The 25,890-nt window shown below is 43.6% G+C and overlaps 1 protein-coding gene across 1 annotated transcript in view; it reads right to left on the bottom strand.

The window, feature by feature from the left end:
- iqck (IQ motif containing K) overlaps nt 1-19,932 on the bottom strand; it is an 84,117-nt gene extending 64,185 nt beyond the window's left edge. The window contains exons 1-3 of the mRNA XM_056249948.1: nt 19,809-19,932; nt 19,641-19,719; nt 3,994-4,120 (exon numbers count right to left, since the gene is read on the bottom strand). Of these exons, the coding sequence (XP_056105923.1) occupies nt 3,994-4,120; nt 19,641-19,711 (198 nt within the window). The 5' untranslated portion in view covers nt 19,712-19,719; nt 19,809-19,932. The remainder of the gene's footprint in view (nt 1-3,993; nt 4,121-19,640; nt 19,720-19,808) is intronic.
- Nucleotides 19,933-25,890: the final 5,958 nt, after the last annotated feature.

Genomic DNA, 25,890 nt, shown 5'->3' with positions numbered 1-25,890 from the left:
TAAATATAATGTAACTGTATTATAACTCAAATTATAATATACATTATATTGTAATCGCCAAGCAGGCATTAATTGGAGAAGTGTGACATTAATCCTTACAGTTCGATTTCGTTGACCTGCTACCCAGTGCCAAAAGGGCGGAGGTGTGTTTTATTAATTTTTGCCTTTAAAAAAACACTCCCAGAAGTGTGGCACAGGTAATAGCCAACTGATCAAGGAACCAAATTTAGAAGGAGGTAGTGAACTAAACATCAGACAGACCACAGCCTTTTGCAGGCAACTAGAGATCTGCACTAACCAAATGTGTGAACGACACCATGAAATAATTCATGCCCACAGATCTGGCTGTAATGAAAGCAACTTGACGTAAAACCCGAAAACTGGGATCTTTAATGCTGTGACACAGCAGACTGTGAAGGCTCGACTACAAGAGCAGCTTTTAGGTGTCGCACACTGCACTGAAACAACAGCAATAATTCAGACCTGGTCATTGAAACTCGGTTTCATGTGACAGCTGGAATTAAAATTGCAATGGACATGATAATGGAGCAAGCAAAAGAATCCCACATGTCTGAATTTGAAACTGTTGAAAACATCAGAATTAACTGTGGTTCTCTCTGCACTTGTTTCTGTCAGGTTACTTCTGCAATTCCTCAGGGGACGGATGCCAGGACGGCCGGACCTCACGATTGTTAGAACATAACCTGAGATTCGGGAGATGGGTGAAAAGACACTTCAAAGGCCATTTACATCTTACAATAGCACATCACTACATTAGCATGGCCTCCCAGTTTAGAACTGGAACTAAAATTTGCAACACAATTGTTATCCAGTAGATTCCACCCATCTCCTAGACATGAACACTGAACACACTCCTCCATCACTACACCCTCACAGCATCATCACCTGGAATAGATCAAGTCTATTCAGACTGAACACTACACATCATGAGAAGATAAAGATGACATAGAGTCCAAAAGTGTCACTTCACTAAAGATCTATTGTGCATCTTCACACTAACAGATCCAGATAGCTTCACACACATAGGATGGTAAAGCTGATCCCATGATGTCCGAGGCACACATAGCATACGCTATTCACAACACTCTGCCAACTCATGGGAAAACACTGTAATATACATATGAATGGCTACAGTCACAAATCAATGATGCAAAAACAAAATTAAAGCAGAGGCAGACCTGCTATTAAATTTAAAAATGTTTAAACATTCTGATTGTTATTAGGGTGGTTGGAAGGTCAGAGGGCCCCTGATTTCTCAACAACCACTAATAACAGAAACATCATAACTAATAGATCTGAAGTGTGAGCACTTCAAACAATTACAGAATTTACAATTCAACCCTGTCATTGACTGTGACTTAGCCAACAACACACACACACACACACACACTCTCTCTCTCCCTCTCTTTCTCTCACACAAACTATCACACTCACACACAGACGCACACACACACACACACACACACACACACACACCCTCACACAAAAACACAATATCACAACTGTTACAAGGAATGAACAATCTCCATTCATGTTCCAAGTCACTTCTTAGATTGCATAAGTGGCTTACATTGGAAGATTCCTGAACAAACTGATTCTTCATATTTTTTTTATTTTTGAATATTATTATTGTTATTACAAGACGTATTGATGCATACTATTTATTTGATTGCTTTGATTACACTGACCTCTTGCTGCATTTCCTTTGTATAATTCAGACCAAAAAATATATATATATTTAAGAATTGGATATTTAATATGAGACAAACTTACCATTCACACCTGCTGACAAGAACATGGTATTTTATATTGAATGACATGATGTTGTTTTGTTGCATTATGCGTTTCTAAGGATTTCTTCGCGAGTTCAGGTTCATATGTGTTCAATCGTGAAGCGGACATTTAAGATGCTTTTCAGGTGTCTCACACAAAGCAGTGTGAAGCCAAGGAGAACACCTTCATCCACTGAGGTCTGTCCAGACAGCCGCACCGCTGGAGGTGACAGGATTGGTCAAGAAGGGACAGATTATCATCATGGGGAAGGTGCCAGGGAAACGGAAGTTTCTCCATGAAGGAATGACACATCAACTGAACAAGTCAAAAGGTCCAGATTGACTATATGAACTTTGCTCACATCACAGGATCACCGGAAGAAAGCCTGAACGCCTCATCCACCTGCTGGACTCATGCTACATACACCTGGTGAGAACAGGTGTTCTGCAGGGGAACACAGCCCTCTGAGCTTCTACAGATGCTGACATTGCAAAGACAATTGTTGAGTTACATCTCAATCACGACAAACGTCTTACTGTGACCCCTTAAGTGTCTGAATGTGACCCACGGGGTCAAGGAGGGACTGTAAAACTGGAAAACTGGAAACTGGGTGAAGAGATAGACCACTGGTCTATGAGACAAAGGACCTTGGCAAATTAACATTTGAACTCTCACACACACACACACACTTCTTCCCCGCATCCCCCACTCTCGCAGTGACACATAAAAACTCACATAAGAATATCTATAGTTTGATGTGAATGATTATCATTGAGTATTATGTTTGGTATCATTTGAAATGTCTCAGGAATGAGTGGTACAAATGTCTCATTCCCAAAGTATAAAACAAAAGGTAATAAGGTTTTTTAAGAGTTTAGGGATATCTGGCACACAAATGAATGTGGTCTCCTACTCCCAAGGTGTGAACTCAATGCTAATTTCCACTGTTAGCAAATGGTACCATGTAAATTTACTTCTGCCCCCAGTAAGTCTGGGGGGATGAACACAGTACATTTCCACTGTGAATACAGGTTTACATAGGAAATGAGGTCTGGCTATTTAATGGAAGGCAGCAAGGGATCGTGGCTTTTTCTGTATTTCAGATAGCCCGTGAGGTTTAGCTCATGTAGTTCATGTTGGGTTTGCATCTATTTCTCTAATCCTAAAACATTTGATGATTTGCATTGATTATCTTTCAATTGATTATGGAATTGTTAAAATACATTTACCTGACATAATAAATTGTTATATTTGATTATTCTAACAGACTTTGACTTTATTTTCATTGGAGTTAAAAGGAATAGTCAAACATTAACGTATATTTAATGATGCACAGATATCATTAAAACACTTTCATTCTATGGAGTCAGATGAAACGAGTTAATACATAAGACAAAATATATTATATTTAATTAAAAAATCCTTTTGCCATTGGAAGAGACGGAACGCGCGTTGAGACCTTCACCGCTAATTTGAATGCCGCCCTTGGATCGAATTAGACGGTCTTACAATATATATGCAATATACATCAAACCAAACTATTATTTTAAATAAATCATCAACATCTAAACCTCTGTTAATCTCAATAAGGACTTTTGTACACATATGACAGAAGTAAATCTGGTTTGTAATAAGTGAAGCTGGTAAATGCTGTTTGTGGAGATGTTTAATAACGTTGAGCCTGACGTCAAACAAATGTTTAGACGTCAACCCAATTTTCATTTTCAACCAAAATTTGACGTCTGAGCGATGTTGGAGTTCAGCTGGGATGAGTATGAGCACACAGTGAGTGCGCTCTGAGGCTACACTTTTAGCTCACTGCGACCTCACATTGAGATCATTGTGAGACAAATTGTTGACAGGGTTGCCAAAAAATGTTTCTCCCATCTGATATTCTTTGTCTTCACCATGTCCCTATATAGTTTTTGTTTATTTTTTTATTAGACTTATTAAGAAACCTACGACCTTTCACACTGTTATTTTACTGTAATTCTTCACCTTGCAATGCTTTTTTTTTTTCATTGTTTAATTCACTTTTTCTTTCATTTATTACATGTACCTGTTATCTGAAGTCAGATCAACAACAAATACAGGAAAAGTACATTACTTATATTCAATTTATTTATTTATTTATTTTAAATATACTGTTGCTGTTATAGGACAGTGTGTGTGAGTCAGGACGGATTGGATAAAGCTGACCTGAAAGCACTGGTGTTTCTGTGCTTCTGCGAGCAAAGCCTCCAGTCCGGCCAGCAGCACAGGTAACACTCGCTCCTCTAAATAACACCTGAGGGGTCCTGGACACAGCTGGCCTCGCTCTGAACATCTGCTCAGACAAACATGCATTATACACAGGTAACACACACTCCTCTAAATAACACCTGAGGAGTCCTGGACACAGCTGGCCTCGCTCTGAACATCTGCTCAGACAAACATGCATTATACACAGGTAACACACACTCCTCTAAATAACACCTGAGGGGTCCTGGACACAGCTGGCCTCGCTCTGAACATCTGCTCAGACAAACATGCATTATACACAGGTAACACACACTCCTCTAAATAACACCTGAGGAGTCCTGGACACAGCTGGCCTCGCTCTGAACATCTGCTCAGACAAACATGCATTATACACAGGTAACACACACTCCTCTAAATAACACCTGAGGGGTCCTGGACACAGCTGGCCTCGCTCTGAACATCTGCTCAGACAAACATGCATTATACACAGGTAACACACACTCCTCTAAATAACACCTGAGGGGTCCTGGACACAGCTGGCCTCGCTCTGAACATCTGCTCAGACAAACATGCATTATACACAGGTAACACACACTCCTCTAAATAACACCTGAGGGGTCCTGGACACAGCTGGCCTCGCTCTGAACATCTGCTCAGACAAACATGCATTATACACAGGTAACACACACTCCTCTAAATAACACCTGAGGAGTCCTGGACACAGCTGGCCTCGCTCTGAACATCTGCTCAGACAAACATGCATTATACACAGGTAACACACACTCCTCTAAATAACACCTGAGGAGTCCTGGACACAGCTGGCCTCGCTCTGAACATCTGCTCAGACAAACATGCATTATACACAGGTAACACACACTCCTCTAAATAACACCTGAGGGGTCCTGGACACAGCTGGTCTCGCTCTGAACAGCTGCTCAGACAAACATGCATTATACACAGGTAACACACACTCCTCTAAATAACACCTGAGCAGTCCTGGACACAGCTGGTCTCGCTCTGAACATCTGCTCAGACAAACATGCATTATGCACAGGTAACACACACTCCTCTAAATAACACCTGAGGGGTCCTGGACACAGCTGGCCTCGCTCTGAACATCTGCTCAGACAAACATGCATTATACACAGGTAACACACACTCCTCTAAATAACACCTGAGGGGTCCTGGACACAGCTGGCCTCGCTCTGAACATCTGCTCAGACAAACATGCATTATACACAGGTAACACACACTCCTCTAAATAACACCTGAGGAGTCCTGGACACAGCTGGACTCGCTCTGAACAACTGCTCAGACAAACATGCATTATACACAGGTAACACACACTCCTCTAAATAACACCTGAGGGGTCCTGGACACAGCTGGCCTCGCTCTGAACATCTGCTCAGACAAACATGCATTATACACAGGTAACACACACTCCTCTAAATAACACCTCAGGGGTCCTGGACACAGCTGGCCTCGCTCTGAACATCTGCTCAGACAAACATGCATTATACACAGGTAACACACACTCCTCTAAATAACACCTGAGGGGTCCTGGACACAGCTGGCCTCGCTCTGAACATCTGCTCAGACAAACATGCATTATACACAGGTAACACACACTCCTCTAAATAACACCTGAGGAGTCCTGGACACAGCTGGCCTCGCTCTGAACATCTGCTCAGACAAACATGCATTATACACAGGTAACACACACTCCTCTAAATAACACCTGAGGGGTCCTGGACACAGCTGGTCTCGCTCTGAACATCTGCTCAGACAAACATGCATTATACACAGGTAACACACACTCCTCTAAATAACACCTGAGGAGTCCAGGACACAGCTGGCCTCGCTCTGAACATCTGCTCAGACAAACATGCATTATACACAAATAACACACACTCCTCTAAATAACACCTGAGGGGTCCTGGACACAGCTGGTCTCGCTCTGAACATCTGCTCAGACAAACATGCATTATACACAGGTAACACACACTCCTCTAAATAACACCTGAGGAGTCCTGGACACAGCTGGCCTCGCTCTGAACATCTGCTCAGACAAACATGCATTATACACAGGTAACACACACTCCTCTAAATAACACCTGAGGGGTCCTGGACACAGCTGGCCTCGCTCTGAACATCTGCTCAGACAAACATGCATTATACACAGGTAACACACACTCCTCTAAATAACACCTGAGGAGTCCTGGACACCTGGCCTCGCTCTGAACATCTGCTCAGACAAACATGCATTATACACAGGTAACACACACTCCTCTAAATAACACCTGAGGAGTCCTGGACACAGCTGGCCTCGCTCTGAACATCTGCTCAGACAAACATGCATTATACACAGGTAACACACACTCCTCTAAATAACACCTGAGGAGTCCTGGACACAGCTGGCCTCGCTCTGAACATCTGCTCAGACAAACATGCATTATACACAGGTAACACACACTCTAAATAACACCTGAGGGGTCCTGGACACAGCTGGCCTCGCTCTGAACATCTGCTCAGACAAACATGCATTATACACAGGTAACACTCGCTCCTCTAAATAACACCTGAGGAGTCCTGGACACAGCTGGCCTCGCTCTGAACATCTGCTCAGACAAACATGCATTATACACAGGTAACACACACTCCTCTAAATAACACCTGAGGGGTCCTGGACACAGCTGGCCTCGCTCTGAACATCTGCTCAGACAAACATGCATTATACACAGGTAACACACACTCCTCTAAATAACACCTGAGGAGTCCTGGACACAGCTGGACTCGCTCTGAACATCTGCTCAGACAAACATGCATTATACACAGGTAACACACACTCCTCTAAATAACACCTGAGGGGTCCTGGACACAGCTGGCCTCGCTCTGAACATCTGCTCAGACAAACATGCATTATACACAGGTAACACACACTCCTCTAAATAACACCTGAGGGGTCCTGGACACAGCTGGTCTCGCTCTGAACATCTGCTCAGACAAACATGCATTATACACAGGTAACACACACTCCTCTAAATAACACCTGAGGGGTCCTGGACACAGCTGGCCTCGCTCTGAACATCTGCTCAGACAAACATGCATTATACACAGGTAACACACACTCCTCTAAATAACACCTGAGGAGTCCTGGACACAGCTGGTCTCGCTCTGAACATCTGCTCAGACAAACATGCATTAAACACAGGTAACACACACTCCTCTAAATAACACCTGAGGAGTCCTGGACACAGCTGGCCTCGCTCTGAACATCTGCTCAGACAAACATGCATTATACACAGGTAACACACACTCCTCTAAATAACACCTGAGGAGTCCTGGACACAGCTGGCCTCGCTCTGAACATCTGCTCAGACAAACATGCATTATACACAGGTAACACACACTCCTCTAAATAACACCTGAGGAGTCCTGGACACAGCTGGTCTCGCTCTGAACATCTGCTCAGACAAACATGCATTATACACAGGTAACACACACTCCTCTAAATAACACCTGAGGGGTCCTGGACACAGCTGGCCTCGCTCTGAACATCTGCTCAGACAAACATGCATTATACACAGGTAACACACACTCCTCTAAATAACACCTGAGGGGTCCTGGACACAGCTGGTCTCGCTCTTAACATCTGCTCAGACAAACATGCATTATACACAGGTAACACACTCTCCTCTAAATAACACCTGAGGAGTCCTGGACACAGCTGGTCTCGCTCTGAACATCTGCTCAGACAAACATGCATTATACACAGGTAACACACACTCCTCTAAATAACACCTGAGGGGTCCTGGACACAGCTGGCCTCGCTCTGAACATCTGCTCAGACAAACATGCATTATACACAGGTAACACACACTCCTCTAAATAACACCTGAGGGGTCCTGGACACAGCTGGCCTCGCTCTGAACATCTGCTCAGACAAACATGCATTATACACAGGTAACACACACTCCTCTAAATAACACCTGAGGGGTCCTGGACACAGCTGGCCTCGCTCTTAACATCTGCTCAGACAAACATGCATTATACACAGGTAACACACTCTCCTCTAAATAACACCTGAGGAGTCCTGGACACAGCTGGCCTCGCTCTGAACATCTGCTCAGACAAACATGCATTATACACAGGTAACACACACTCCTCTAAATAACACCTGAGGGGTCCTGGACACAGCTGGCCTCGCTCTGAACATCTGCTCAGACAAACATGCATTATACACAGGTAACACACACTCCTCTAAATAACACCTGAGGGGTCCTGGACACAGCTGGTCTCGCTCTTAACATCTGCTCAGACAAACATGCATTATACACAGGTAACACACTCTCCTCTAAATAACACCTGAGGAGTCCTGGACACAGCTGGCCTCGCTCTGAACATCTGCTCAGACAAACATGCATTATACACAGGTAACACACACTCCTCTAAATAACACCTGAGGGGTCTAGGACACAGCTGGTCTCGCTCTGAACATCTGCTCAGACAAACATGCATTATACACAGGTAACACACACTCCTCTAAATAACACCTGAGGAGTCCTGGACACAGCTGGCCTCGCTCTGAACATCTGCTCAGACAAACATGCATTATACACAGGTAACACACACTCCTCTAAATAACACCTGAGGAGTCCTGGACACAGCTGGTCTCGCTCTGAACATCTGCTCAGACAAACATGCATTATACACAGGTAACACACACTCCTCTAAATAACACCTGAGGAGTCCTGGACACAGCTGGCCTCGCTCTGAACATCTGCTCAGACAAACATGCATTATACACAGGTAACACACACTAAATAACACCTGAGGAGTCCTGGACACAGCTGGCCTCGCTCTGAACATCTGCTCAGACAAACATGCATTATACACAGGTAACACACACTCCTCTAAATAACACCTGAGGGGTCCTGGACACAGCTGGCCTCGCTCTGAACATCTGCTCAGACAAACATGCATTATACACAGGTAACACACACTCCTCTAAATAACACCTGAGGGGTCCTGGACACAGCTGGCCTCGCTCTGAACATCTGCTCAGACAAACATGCCTTATACACAGGTAACACACACTCCTCTAAATAACACCTGAGGGGTCCTGGACACAGCTGGCCTCGCTCTGAACATCTGCTCAGACAAACATGCATTATACACAGGTAACACACACTCCTCTAAATAACACCTGAGGGGTCCTGGACACAGCTGGCCTCGCTCTGAACATCTGCTCAGACAAACATGCATTATACACAGGTAACACACACTCCTCTAAATAACACCTGAGGGGTCCTGGACACAGCTGGCCTCGCTCTGAACATCTGCTCAGACAAACATGCATTATACACAGGTAACACACACTCCTCTAAATAACACCTGAGGGGTCCTGGACACAGCTGGTCTCGCTCTGAACATCTGCTCAGACAAACATGCATTATACACAGGTAACACACACTCCTCTAAATAACACCTGAGGGGTCCTGGACACAGCTGGCCTCGCTCTGAACATCTGCTCAGACAAACATGCATTATACACAGGTAACACACACTCTAAATAACACCTGAGGAGTCCTGGACACAGCTGGCCTCGCTCTGAACATCTGCTCAGACAAACATGCATTATACACAGGTAACACACACTCCTCTAAATAACACCTGAGCGGTCCTGGACACAGCTGGCCTCGCTCTGAACATCTGCTCAGACAAACATGCATCATGCACAGGTAACACACACTCCTCTAAATAACACCTGAGGGGTCCTGGACACAGCTGGCCTCGCTCTGAACATCTGCTCAGACAAACATGCATTATACACAGGTAACACACACTCCTCTAAATAACACCTGAGGGGTCCTGGACACAGCTGGCCTCGCTCTGAACATCTGCTCAGACAAACATGCATTATACACAGGTAACACACACTCCTCTAAATAACACCTGAGGAGTCCTGGACACAGCTGGCCTCGCTCTGAACATCTGCTCAGACAAACATGCCTTATACACAGGTAACACACACTCCTCTAAATAACACCTGAGGGGTCCTGGACACAGCTGGCCTCGCTCTGAACATCTGCTCAGACAAACATGCATTATACACAGGTAACACACACTCCTCTAAATAACACCTGAGGGGTCCTGGACACAGCTGGCCTCGCTCTGAACATCTGCTCAGACAAACATGCATTATACACAGGTAACACACACTCCTCTAAATAACACCTGAGGAGTCCTGGACACAGCTGGCCTCGCTCTGAACATCTGCTCAGACAAACATGCATTATACACAGGTAACACACACTCCTCTAAATAACACCTGAGGGGTCCTGGACACAGCTGGTCTCGCTCTGAACATCTGCTCAGACAAACATGCATTATACACAGGTAACACACACTCCTCTAAATAACACCTGAGGAGTCCAGGACACAGCTGGCCTCGCTCTGAACATCTGCTCAGACAAACATGCATTATACACAAATAACACACACTCCTCTAAATAACACCTGAGGGGTCCTGGACACAGCTGGTCTCGCTCTGAACATCTGCTCAGACAAACATGCATTATACACAGGTAACACACACTCCTCTAAATAACACCTGAGGGGTCCTGGACACAGCTGGCCTCGCTCTGAACATCTGCTCAGACAAACATGCATTATACACAGGTAACACACACTCCTCTAAATAACACCTGAGGGGTCCTGGACACAGCTGGCCTCGCTCTGAACATCTGCTCAGACAAACATGCATTATACACAGGTAACACACACTCCTCTAAATAACACCTGAGGAGTCCTGGACACCTGGCCTCGCTCTGAACATCTGCTCAGACAAACATGCATTATACACAGGTAACACACACTCCTCTAAATAACACCTGAGGAGTCCTGGACACAGCTGGCCTCGCTCTGAACATCTGCTCAGACAAACATGCATTATACACAGGTAACACACACTCCTCTAAATAACACCTGAGGAGTCCTGGACACAGCTGGCCTCGCTCTGAACATCTGCTCAGACAAACATGCATTATACACAGGTAACACACACTCTAAATAACACCTGAGGGGTCCTGGACACAGCTGGCCTCGCTCTGAACATCTGCTCAGACAAACATGCATTATACACAGGTAACACTCGCTCCTCTAAATAACACCTGAGGAGTCCTGGACACAGCTGGCCTCGCTCTGAACATCTGCTCAGACAAACATGCATTATACACAGGTAACACACACTCCTCTAAATAACACCTGAGGGGTCCTGGACACAGCTGGCCTCGCTCTGAACATCTGCTCAGACAAACATGCATTATACACAGGTAACACACACTCCTCTAAATAACACCTGAGGAGTCCTGGACACAGCTGGACTCGCTCTGAACATCTGCTCAGACAAACATGCATTATACACAGGTAACACACACTCCTCTAAATAACACCTGAGGGGTCCTGGACACAGCTGGCCTCGCTCTGAACATCTGCTCAGACAAACATGCATTATACACAGGTAACACACACTCCTCTAAATAACACCTGAGGGGTCCTGGACACAGCTGGTCTCGCTCTGAACATCTGCTCAGACAAACATGCATTATACACAGGTAACACACACTCCTCTAAATAACACCTGAGGGGTCCTGGACACAGCTGGCCTCGCTCTGAACATCTGCTCAGACAAACATGCATTATACACAGGTAACACACACTCCTCTAAATAACACCTGAGGAGTCCTGGACACAGCTGGTCTCGCTCTGAACATCTGCTCAGACAAACATGCATTAAACACAGGTAACACACACTCCTCTAAATAACACCTGAGGAGTCCTGGACACAGCTGGCCTCGCTCTGAACATCTGCTCAGACAAACATGCATTATACACAGGTAACACACACTCCTCTAAATAACACCTGAGGAGTCCTGGACACAGCTGGCCTCGCTCTGAACATCTGCTCAGACAAACATGCATTATACACAGGTAACACACACTCCTCTAAATAACACCTGAGGAGTCCTGGACACAGCTGGTCTCGCTCTGAACATCTGCTCAGACAAACATGCATTATACACAGGTAACACACACTCCTCTAAATAACACCTGAGGGGTCCTGGACACAGCTGGCCTCGCTCTGAACATCTGCTCAGACAAACATGCATTATACACAGGTAACACACACTCCTCTAAATAACACCTGAGGGGTCCTGGACACAGCTGGTCTCGCTCTTAACATCTGCTCAGACAAACATGCATTATACACAGGTAACACACTCTCCTCTAAATAACACCTGAGGAGTCCTGGACACAGCTGGTCTCGCTCTGAACATCTGCTCAGACAAACATGCATTATACACAGGTAACACACACTCCTCTAAATAACACCTGAGGGGTCCTGGACACAGCTGGCCTCGCTCTGAACATCTGCTCAGACAAACATGCATTATACACAGGTAACACACACTCCTCTAAATAACACCTGAGGGGTCCTGGACACAGCTGGCCTCGCTCTGAACATCTGCTCAGACAAACATGCATTATACACAGGTAACACACACTCCTCTAAATAACACCTGAGGGGTCCTGGACACAGCTGGCCTCGCTCTTAACATCTGCTCAGACAAACATGCATTATACACAGGTAACACACTCTCCTCTAAATAACACCTGAGGAGTCCTGGACACAGCTGGCCTCGCTCTGAACATCTGCTCAGACAAACATGCATTATACACAGGTAACACACACTCCTCTAAATAACACCTGAGGGGTCCTGGACACAGCTGGCCTCGCTCTGAACATCTGCTCAGACAAACATGCATTATACACAGGTAACACACACTCCTCTAAATAACACCTGAGGGGTCCTGGACACAGCTGGTCTCGCTCTTAACATCTGCTCAGACAAACATGCATTATACACAGGTAACACACTCTCCTCTAAATAACACCTGAGGAGTCCTGGACACAGCTGGCCTCGCTCTGAACATCTGCTCAGACAAACATGCATTATACACAGGTAACACACACTCCTCTAAATAACACCTGAGGGGTCTAGGACACAGCTGGTCTCGCTCTGAACATCTGCTCAGACAAACATGCATTATACACAGGTAACACACACTCCTCTAAATAACACCTGAGGAGTCCTGGACACAGCTGGCCTCGCTCTGAACATCTGCTCAGACAAACATGCATTATACACAGGTAACACACACTCCTCTAAATAACACCTGAGGAGTCCTGGACACAGCTGGTCTCGCTCTGAACATCTGCTCAGACAAACATGCATTATACACAGGTAACACACACTCCTCTAAATAACACCTGAGGAGTCCTGGACACAGCTGGCCTCGCTCTGAACATCTGCTCAGACAAACATGCATTATACACAGGTAACACACACTAAATAACACCTGAGGAGTCCTGGACACAGCTGGCCTCGCTCTGAACATCTGCTCAGACAAACATGCATTATACACAGGTAACACACACTCCTCTAAATAACACCTGAGGGGTCCTGGACACAGCTGGCCTCGCTCTGAACATCTGCTCAGACAAACATGCATTATACACAGGTAACACACACTCCTCTAAATAACACCTGAGGGGTCCTGGACACAGCTGGCCTCGCTCTGAACATCTGCTCAGACAAACATGCCTTATACACAGGTAACACACACTCCTCTAAATAACACCTGAGGGGTCCTGGACACAGCTGGCCTCGCTCTGAACATCTGCTCAGACAAACATGCATTATACACAGGTAACACACACTCCTCTAAATAACACCTGAGGGGTCCTGGACACAGCTGGCCTCGCTCTGAACATCTGCTCAGACAAACATGCATTATACACAGGTAACACACACTCCTCTAAATAACACCTGAGGGGTCCTGGACACAGCTGGCCTCGCTCTGAACATCTGCTCAGACAAACATGCATTATACACAGGTAACACACACTCCTCTAAATAACACCTGAGGGGTCCTGGACACAGCTGGTCTCGCTCTGAACATCTGCTCAGACAAACATGCATTATACACAGGTAACACACACTCCTCTAAATAACACCTGAGGGGTCCTGGACACAGCTGGCCTCGCTCTGAACATCTGCTCAGACAAACATGCATTATACACAGGTAACACACACTCTAAATAACACCTGAGGAGTCCTGGACACAGCTGGCCTCGCTCTGAACATCTGCTCAGACAAACATGCATTATACACAGGTAACACACACTCCTCTAAATAACACCTGAGCAGTCCTGGACACAGCTGGCCTCGCTCTGAACATCTGCTCAGACAAACATGCATCATGCACAGGTAACACACACTCCTCTAAATAACACCTGAGGGGTCCTGGACACAGCTGGCCTCGCTCTGAACATCTGCTCAGACAAACATGCATTATACACAGGTAACACACACTCCTCTAAATAACACCTGAGGGGTCCTGGACACAGCTGGCCTCGCTCTGAACATCTGCTCAGACAAACATGCATTATACACAGGTAACACACACTCCTCTAAATAACACCTGAGGAGTCCTGGACACAGCTGGCCTCGCTCTGAACATCTGCTCAGACAAACATGCCTTATACACAGGTAACACACACTCCTCTAAATAACACCTGAGGGGTCCTGGACACAGCTGGCCTCGCTCTGAACATCTGCTCAGACAAACATGCATTATACACAGGTAACACACACTCCTCTAAATAACACCTGAGGGGTCCTGGACACAGCTGGCCTCGCTCTGAACATCTGCTCAGACAAACATGCATTATACACAGGTAACACACACTCCTCTAAATAACACCTGAGGGGTCCTGGACACAGCTGGACTCGCTCTGAACATCTGCTCAGACAAACATACATTATACACAGGTAACACACACTCCTCTAAATAACACCTGAGGAGTCCTGGACACAGCTGGTCTCGCTCTGAACATCTGCTCAGACAAACATGCATTATACACAGGTAACACACACTCCTCTAAATAACACCTGAGCAGTCCTGGACACAGCTGGCCTCGCTCTGAACATCTGCTCAGACAAACATGCATTATGCACAGGTAACACACACTCCTCTAAATAACACCTGAGGGGTCCTGGACACAGCTGGCCTCGCTCTGAACATCTGCTCAGACAAACATGCATTATACACAGGTAACACACACTCCTCTAAATAACAACTGAGGAGTCCTGGACACAGCTGGCCTCGCTCTGAACATCTGCTCAGACAAACATGCATTATACACAGGTAACACACACTCTAAATAACACCTGAGCAGTCCTGGACACAGCTGGTCTCGCTCTGAACATCTGCTCAGACAAACATGCATTATACACAGGTAACACACACTCCTCTAAATAACACCTGAGGGGTCCTGGACACAGCTGGTCTCGCTCTGAACATCTGCTCAGACAAACATGCATTATACACAGGTAACACACACTCCTCTAAATAACACCTGAGGGGTCCTGGACACAGCTGGCCTCGCTCTGAACATCTGCTCAGACAAACATGCATTATACACAGGTAACACACACTCCTCTAAATAACACCTGAGGGGTCCTGGACACAGCTGGTCTCGCTCTGAACATCTGCTCAGACAAACATGCATTATACACAGGTAACACACACTCCTCTAAATAACACCTGAGGGGTCCTGGACACAGCTGGCCTCGCTCTGAACATCTGCTCAGACAAACATGCATTATACACAGGTAACACACACTCCTGTAAATAACACCTGAGGAGTCCTGGACACAGCTGGCCTCGCTCTGAACATCTGCTCAGACAAACATGCATTATACACAGGTAACACACACTCCTCTAAATAACACCTGAGGAGTCCTGGACACAGCTGGCCTCGCTCTGAACATCTGCTCAGACAAACATGCATTATACACAGGTAACACACACTCCTCTAAATAACACCTGAGGGGTCCTGGACACAGCTGGCCTCGCTCTGAACATCTGCTCAGACAAACATGCACAGGTAACACACACACACTCTAAATAACACCTGAGGGGTCCTGGACACAGCTGGTCTCGCTCTGAACATCTGCTCAGACAAACATGCATTATACACAGGTAACACACACTCCTCTAAATAACACCTGAGGGGTCCTGGACACAGCTGGTCTCGCTCTGAACATCTGCTCAGACAAACATGCATTATACACAGGTAACACACACTCCTCTAAATAACACCTGAGGGGTCCTGGACACAGCTGGCCTCGCTCTGAACATCTGCTCAGACAAACATGCATTATACACAGGTAACACACACTCCTCTAAATAACACCTGAGGGGTCCTGGACACAGCTGGTCTCGCTCTGAACATCTGCTCAGACAAACATGCATTATACACAGGTAACACACACTCCTCTAAATAACACCTGAGGGGTCCTGGACACAGCTGGCCTCGCTCTGAACATCTGCTCAGACAAACATGCATTATACACAGGTAACACACACTCCTGTAAATAACACCTGAGGAGTCCTGGACACAGCTGGCCTCGCTCTGAACATCTGCTCAGACAAACATGCATTATACACAGGTAACACACACTCCTCTAAATAACACCTGAGGGGTCCTGGACACAGCTGGTCTCGCTCTGAACATCTGCTCAGACAAACATGCATTATACACAGGTAACACACACTCCTCTAAATAACACCTGAGGGGTCCTGGACACAGCTGGTCTCGCTCTGAACATCTGCTCAGACAAACATGCATTATACACAGGTAACACACACTCCTCTAAATAACACCTGAGGAGTCCTGGACACAGCTGGTCTCGCTCTGAACATCTGCTCAGACAAACATGCATTATACACAGGTAACACACACTCCTCTAAATAACACCTGAGCAGTCCTGGACACAGCTGGCCTCGCTCTGAACATCTGCTCAGACAAACATGCATTATGCACAGGTAACACACACTCCTCTAAATAACACCTGAGGGGTCCTGGACACAGCTGGCCTCGCTCTGAACATCTGCTCAGACAAACATGCATTATACACAGGTAACACACACTCCTCTAAATAACAACTGAGGAGTCCTGGACACAGCTGGCCTCGCTCTGAACATCTGCTCAGACAAACATGCATTATACACAGGTAACACACACTCTAAATAACACCTGAGCAGTCCTGGACACAGCTGGTCTCGCTCTGAACATCTGCTCAGACAAACATGCATTATACACAGGTAACACACACTCCTCTAAATAACACCTGAGGGGTCCTGGACACAGCTGGTCTCGCTCTGAACATCTGCTCAGACAAACATGCATTATACACAGGTAACACACACTCCTCTAAATAACACCTGAGGGGTCCTGGACACAGCTGGCCTCGCTCTGAACATCTGCTCAGACAAACATGCATTATACACAGGTAACACACACTCCTCTAAATAACACCTGAGGGGTCCTGGACACAGCTGGTCTCGCTCTGAACATCTGCTCAGACAAACATGCATTATACACAGGTAACACACACTCCTCTAAATAACACCTGAGGGGTCCTGGACACAGCTGGCCTCGCTCTGAACATCTGCTCAGACAAACATGCATTATACACAGGTAACACACACTCCTGTAAATAACACCTGAGGAGTCCTGGACACAGCTGGCCTCGCTCTGAACATCTGCTCAGACAAACATGCATTATACACAGGTAACACACACTCCTCTAAATAACACCTGAGGAGTCCTGGACACAGCTGGCCTCGCTCTGAACATCTGCTCAGACAAACATGCATTATACACAGGTAACACACACTCCTCTAAATAACACCTGAGGGGTCCTGGACACAGCTGGCCTCGCTCTGAACATCTGCTCAGACAAACATGCACAGGTAACACACACACACTCTAAATAACACCTGAGGGGTCCTGGACACAGCTGGTCTCGCTCTGAACATCTGCTCAGACAAACATGCATTATACACAGGTAACACACACTCCTCTAAATAACACCTGAGGGGTCCTGGACACAGCTGGTCTCGCTCTGAACATCTGCTCAGACAAACATGCATTATACACAGGTAACACACACTCCTCTAAATAACACCTGAGGGGTCCTGGACACAGCTGGCCTCGCTCTGAACATCTGCTCAGACAAACATGCATTATACACAGGTAACACACACTCCTCTAAATAACACCTGAGGGGTCCTGGACACAGCTGGTCTCGCTCTGAACATCTGCTCAGACAAACATGCATTATACACAGGTAACACACACTCCTCTAAATAACACCTGAGGGGTCCTGGACACAGCTGGCCTCGCTCTGAACATCTGCTCAGACAAACATGCATTATACACAGGTAACACACACTCCTGTAAATAACACCTGAGGAGTCCTGGACACAGCTGGCCTCGCTCTGAACATCTGCTCAGACAAACATGCATTATACACAGGTAACACACACTCCTCTAAATAACACCTGAGGGGTCCTGGACACAGCTGGTCTCGCTCTGAACATCTGCTCAGACAAACATGCATTATACACAGGTAACACACACTCCTCTAAATAACACCTGAGGGGTCCTGGACACAGCTGGTCTCGCTCTGAACATCTGCTCAGACAAACATGCATTATACACAGGTAACACACACTCCTCTAAATAACACCTGAGGGGTCCTGGACACAGCTGGTCTCGCTCTGAACATCTGCTCAGACAAACATGCATTATACACAGGTAACACACACTCCTCTAAATAACACCTGAGGGGTCCTGGACACAGCTGGTCTCGCTCTGAACATCTGCTCAGACAAACATGCATTATACACAGGTAACACACACTCCTCTAAATAACACCTGAGGGGTCCTGGACACAGCTGGTCTCGCTCTGAACATCTGCTCAGACAAACATGCATTATACACAGGTAACACACACTCCTCTAAATAACACCTGAGGGGTCCTGGACACAGCTGGTCTCGCTCTGAACATCTGCTCAGACAAACATGCATTATACACAGGTAACACACACTCCTCTAAATAACACCTGAGGAGTCCTGGACACAGCTGGTCTCGCTCTGAACATCTGCTCAGACAAACATGCATTATACACAGGTAACACACACTCCTCTAAATAACACCTGAGCAGTCCTGGACACAGCTGGCCTCGCTCTGAACATCTGCTCAGACAAACATGCATTATACACAGGTAACACACACTCCTCTAAATAACACCTGAGGGGTCCTGGACACAGCTGGCCTCGCTCTGAACATCTGCTCAGACAAACATGCATTATACACAGGTAACACACACTCCTCTAAATAACACCTGAGGAGTCCTGGACACAGCTGGCCTCGCTCTGAACATCTGCTCAGACAAACATGACAATACTTTAGATTATAGACATGCAATACTGCTTTGAAATAAAATGACTGAAAATCAGGTGATGAGCTTTTTACGTTGAAATAGGACAGCTGATGAACTTTTTTGATCCACTTCAAATGTTTACTTCTGTATTTGCTTGCTATTTCAACGTAAAAAGCTCATCACCTGATTTTCAGTCATTGTTTATTTACAGTGCACAGTGCATTTAGTAGCAGTTGAATTACTCTGTTTGAGCTGAGCATCTGATGAAGAGGAGGTAGAAACTAGAGCTTGATAAACTGGATGAGTCGGTCATGTCTTCCTCTGCAAAACAGTCAATCGCACTTTCGCTTTAAATTATTTATAGAGAAAAAGAAAAGCCATTTTCTGGCAAGAGATCAGTTATTTCTCACCAGCTTCTGTCGCTTTCACAACAAGACAAAAGTGGAGCCCGTTTCTTTGTTTGTTTGTTTGTTTGTTTGATTATAAATTATGCGGATCAGCGTCGCGAATGAACATTCAGTTGCACCCACTGCTGTCCTGCCGTGTCTGTTTACCGTAACCATAGTGACGGTCACTGAGGAAGTGACGACATTCACTTAAAGTCACCATGAATCAAAATCGATCTTTTTTTTTTTAACAGAATATTGCAATATTTATTGTAAATGATTTTCCCGTGCACATCATTATTCTTTTTTTTTCTTCTTTTTTTTCAATTAAAGAAGCAAAGGTTACAAATGCACAAACACCTTTAGGAGAACATAATTTAAGCTTTATTTGTAGATTTCTATAAAGCCTTTAAAATGTGTTTAAGTGTTTACAAATAGGGGCGAGCGACTGAGAAAAACTGTAAAACATCATAAAAGGCTTAAAGGTTAATTAAAACACTGGGTTTTAATTAACACATTGTTTTGGAATAGATCAGATAACTCGTCTAAATAACTCGATAAATAACCAACTCATCTGTCATGTTGAAAATTAGGTGGAATTGATTTTCAATTGAAATGTGATTTTACTGTTTCTAGACTGCCAATCTAATGATCAAACCTATTACCTCTTGTTTTAAATCTATATTAAATATATACTATATTCTATAACATAATAATAATCTCCACATCTCCTATCTGAGTGGCTTCAAACTGAAAATGCTCAAACATTTTCCCCAAAATGATTTTGCAATATCTAAATAGCACCTGAAGCAAATTGACTTGAAATGGGAGTGTGGTTCCCAGTGGTCGTTTGCTCCATCTAGTGGCAGTGGTCCTGAAAGCCCATGTTATACTGGTCTGTCCACAAGAGGTCGGCAGCGACACCCAGTGCAATGCCTTTTATGGTGTTTTAACTGATCTTTGCATGCAATGCAGTTATTTTTAAATTATTAATAATTATATTTAAATTAAAGAATGTGTTAATTTTTTTGTTAAAATGTAATTATTGTTAAAGTTATTACGAGGTAAATAAAATAATAAATAACAACAAAAAATGCATTAAAAAAAAAGAAAAAATATCAGAATGATGTGACCAGAATAATCTAATAATCCAATATCCAAAATAATCCAATAATCAAAATATCAGTGTGATATTACAATCACACTTAATTATTTGTCCAGAAAGCTTCTAATCATTGTGATGTGTGATCACACGCGAGGAGAGTCTGGAGGCTTTAAGTGTTGCTGTGACAGAAGTTACGACTGAATTACATGCATTATACATGCGTTTTCTGTGAAGAACTGCTCTCGAACTGCTCATTCATTACACTGGATTAAAGAAACACCTCGTGATTAGGACATACTCTCATTCTTAACATTGTTTACAAAATATATCGTAACACATCTGGTATACGCGCTGAATCCACATGTTTAATGTTTAATGTTGAATTACTCGCCTCCATCATTTATGTCAAAATAACCAATTTGCATAATTTAAAGTGTATAAGTTTGAGTTTGCATCCAAAAATTCTGTCATCATTTACTCAAAGACTTCTTCTGATGATTCATCAACCACACAAATAGTCTTGACCTACTGAACATGTTTTTAGCAAATGATCCTGTAACTTTAACTTTTTATACATCATAATCTTTTTCTGATGTAACATCATGCAGACATTAGTCCAATTTTGACCTTTTGAGCATATGGCCAAAGAGTTCCTAAGAGTAAGACTATACATACTCATAGACCTTTTCTGATGATTCATCAGCCACACAGTATTTGACCAATTGAACATATTTCTGGTCGAAGTGTCCTCGATCTTGTTGTTCATCCTCATTGATGTTTTATCAGCCCTATTTTTATTTTTTTATTTTTTTATTATTGGTATTTAACAAGACATCACATAATGATACATTCAATTAAAAATAAGAAATTACAGACTATCTCAATTTAAACCCTTCCAGAACCCTCCCACCCACAAAAAAATAAAAATAATAATAATAATAATAATTGAAAATAAATTGATTAGAATAAACATTCCTCTCTCATTGGTCATTGGTCCTTCCTCGTTCCAGTAGCAGTCAATTATTGTGTAATAGCATTAGTGTCAGGAGAACAAAGTAAACCTTTTATGTAGTCTAGGACAGGTTCCCAGGTCTTCTGAAAAGTTTTAAGGGATCCTGAAAGCAAAAATCTTTACTTTTTTAGCTGTATAAACCTTGAGAAGTTAAGGCAATAACCTGGCGAGATGAGATAGACAAGTCAGGTCTCGAAGGAATGCCAAAAAGAGCAGTCAGGGGGTTGGGGTCCAACTCTATGTTAAGAGCATTATTAAGTGTAAAAAACATTGGACCAAAAGTCTGTCATCTGAGGACAGCTCCAGAACATATGAAGATGATTAGCAGGAGACTGCTTGCAACGATGACAAGCATCACTCACATCTGGGAAAAATTTTGCCAATCTGGCATTAGTTAGATGAGCTCGGTGGAGCACCTTACATTGCTCTTATATGTGCCAGACATGGCCTATTGCAATGGACTAATCTTAGAATTTCGTCCCATTGATCATCGGTAATAGAAACACCCAGGTCATTCTCCCACAACTCTCTCAGAGAAACAGTAGGGTCTATACATTAAGTGTACTTATTAAGTTGTAAATAACTGAAATTAGATGTTTCTGGCCTGCACCTAACGTGAGAAAATGATCAAGAGGGCATTCAGGCGGACGGTTGGGAAAGTGGGGAAACAGCTTCTGAACAAAGTGTCTAATCTGGAAGAAACGAAACAAATGACTATTGGGCAGATTGTACTTAGCGGACAAAGACGGAAAAGGATGCAAACACCCCATCTTCATACAAATCATTCAGCTCGACAAGTCCGTTAACTGACCAGATTCGAAAAGCAGGATCAGAGCAAGATGGGGAGAAAATATGATTATTTAAGATAGGTGTGTGAATAGAAGTTCTGTGTAAACCAAAATGTTTCCTAAACTGGACCCAAATTTTGACAGTGTTAGTGACAATTGGATTAGTTGATATTTTACTAATAGCTAAGGGAAGTTGAAAACAAATAACAGAATACAAAGTGCCTTTCGTTGAGGCAATCTCTGAATGGACCCAAGGGGGGCATTTATCAGTGTGGACAGAAATGTTCCAATAAAGAATCTTATTAATGTTACAAGCCCAGTAATATTGTTGAAAGTTGGGAAGTGCAAGTCCTTGGGGAGCTGAAGAACTGATTTCTTGAGTCGCGCCGGTTTGTTTCCCCAGATAAATGAACGCAAAATACCATCACATTTTGTAAAAAAAAAAAAGACTTATTAATGCAAATTAGAATATGTTGAAAAAGATAAAGTCATCAGCCCTATTTGACCTTTTGAACATATTTCTGGCCAAAGAGATCTCGATCCTGAAATTTCTGAACATTCTCATTGTCTCCTCTCCTGATGTTTCATCAGTCATACATACATATAATCAGTGCATATTTGACCAATTGAAGTAAATATTTGACCTACAGAACATATTTCTGGCCAAAGATCCATCAATGAGACTTCTTTTGATGTTTCATCTACAATACATTAATCCATATTTGACCAATTGAACATGTCTGATGAAATAGTCCTTCGAGGAACTTTCATATGAACTTTCATATAGAATCTCGTACACTCCTTCTGATGTTTTATCAGGCATAAATTATTCCATATTTGACCTATTTCATCAGTCAAAGTCAATGTTCAATGTCAAATATGGATTAATGTATTGTAGATGAAACATCCAAAGATGTCTCATTGATGGATCTTTGGCCAGAAATATGTTCTCGAAGTCAAATATTTGACTTCAATTGGTCAAATATGGACTAATGTATGGCTGATGTAACATCACGAGGAGTCAATGAGAATGAACACCAAGATCGAGATCTCTTTAGCCAGAAATGTGTTCTCTGGGTCAAAAATGGACTACTGTGTGGTTGATGAAAAAGTCTATGAGTCTTACTCTTAGGAACTCTTTGGCCATAAATATTCTCAAAAGGTCAAAATTGGACTAATGTCTGCATGATGTTACATCAGAAAAAGATTATGAGGATGTATAACAAGTCAAAGTTACAGGATCATTTGCTAAAACCATGTTCAAAAGGTCAAATATGGTCTACTCTCTGGCTGATGTAACATCAGAAGGAGTCAATTAGTATGCATAGTAAGTTATTGCTCAGTGACTTTTTGGCCAGAAATATGTTCAATGGGTCAGTAATGCACTATTCTCTGTGGCTGATGTAACATAAGGAGTCAGTGAATATGGATAATAAGTTCAGGACCGAGGACTCTCTGGCCAGAAATATATTCAGTAGGTCAAATATGGACATCTGTATGGGTGAGTTGATAATGTTGTTTTTTTGTTTGTTTTTATTGGTATTTAACAAGACATCACATAATGATACATTCAATTAAAAACAAGAAATTACAGACTGTCTCAATTTAAACCCTTCCAGAACCCTCCCACCCACAAAAAAATCAATAAATAAATAATAATAATAATTGAAAATAAATTGATTAGAATAAACATTCCTCTCTCATTGGTCATTGGTCCTTCCTCGTTCCAGTAGCAGTCAATTATTGTGTAATAGCATTAGTGTCAGGAGAACAAAGTAAACCTTTTATGTAGTCTAGGACAGGTTCCCAGGTCTTCTGAAAAGTTTTAAGGGATCCTGAAAGCAAAAATCTTAACTTCTCAAGGTGATGTTTTTTTTTTTGATGATGTTTTTTTATTTTTTATTTTTTATTGGTATTTAACAAGACAACACATAATGATACATTCAATTAAAAATAAGAAATTACAGACTGTCTCAATTTAAACCCTTCCAGAACCCTCCCACCCACAAAAAAATAAATAAATAAATAATAATAATAATTAAAAATAAATTGATTAGAATAAACATTCCTCTCTCATTGGTCATTGGTCCTTCCTCGTTCCAGTAGCAGAAGGCGTCAATACTCATTGTAATAAAATAATATTTGAGGACTCTTTGGCCAGCAATATGTTCAATATGTGATATATGGTCTACTCTCTGGCTGATGTAATATCAGGAGGAGTCAATTAGTATGCATAGTAAGTTTTCTTTAGGGACTTTGGCGAGAAATATGTTCAATGTATCATGAGTATAGTATAGTAATATGTATAGAAAGTTCAAGACCGATGACTGTTTGGCTAGAATTATGTTCAATAGGTCAAATATTGACTTCTGTATGGCTGATATAACATGAGGAGTCTTTGAGTATGTATTGTAAGTTACATTTTGACGATTCATATAGCCAGCAATATGAACATATTCAGTAGGGCAAATAGAAACTTCCATCTTGGCTAATGTAACAGAAAGAGTCAACAGGCCTATGTATAGAAATTTCCCGATAGAGAACAAATATGAACTTCTGTAGGGCTGAAATAACATCAGAGGGAGGCAAATGAGTAATGGAAAGATCAATATAGAGGACTCTTGGGTCAGAAAAATATTCAGTAGGTCAAATATCACCCTGTAGCCCAAGACTGGTTGCCCACTAAAGCTAAGCAGGGCTGAGCCTGGTTAGTACCTGGATGGGAGACCTTCTGAGAAAACCAGGTTGCTGCTGGAAGAGGTGTTAGTGAGGCCAGCAGGGGGGGTTCACCCTGTGGTCTGTGTGGGTCCTAACGCCCCAGTATAGTAATGGGGACACTATACTATCAATTGAGCACCGTCCTTCGGATGAGACGTTAAACCGAGGTCCTGACTCTCTGTGGTCACAAAAAATCCCAGGATGTCTTTCGAAAGAGTAGGGGTGTAACCCCGGCATCCTGGCCAAATTTGCCCAGTGGCCTCTGTCCATCATGGCCTCCTAATCATCCCCATATATATATACCAATTGGCTTCATCACTCTGTCTCCTCTCCACCAGTAAGCTGGTGTGTGGTGGGCGTTCTGGCGCAATATGGCTGCCGTCGCATCATCCAGGTGGATGCTGCACATTGGTGGTGGTTGAGGAGTTTCCCCCTTCTATGTGAAGCGCTTTGAATGTCCAGAAAAGCGCTATATAAATGTGA

Source organism: Rhinichthys klamathensis, unplaced genomic scaffold (genome assembly GCF_029890125.1).
Source record: "Rhinichthys klamathensis goyatoka isolate OS25496 unplaced genomic scaffold, OSU_Roscu_1.1 h1tg000065l_1, whole genome shotgun sequence".
NCBI lineage: Eukaryota > Metazoa > Chordata > Actinopteri > Cypriniformes > Leuciscidae > Rhinichthys > Rhinichthys klamathensis.
Note: the sequence above shows the minus strand (reverse complement) of the source record. Positions and strands in the feature narration are given on the sequence as shown.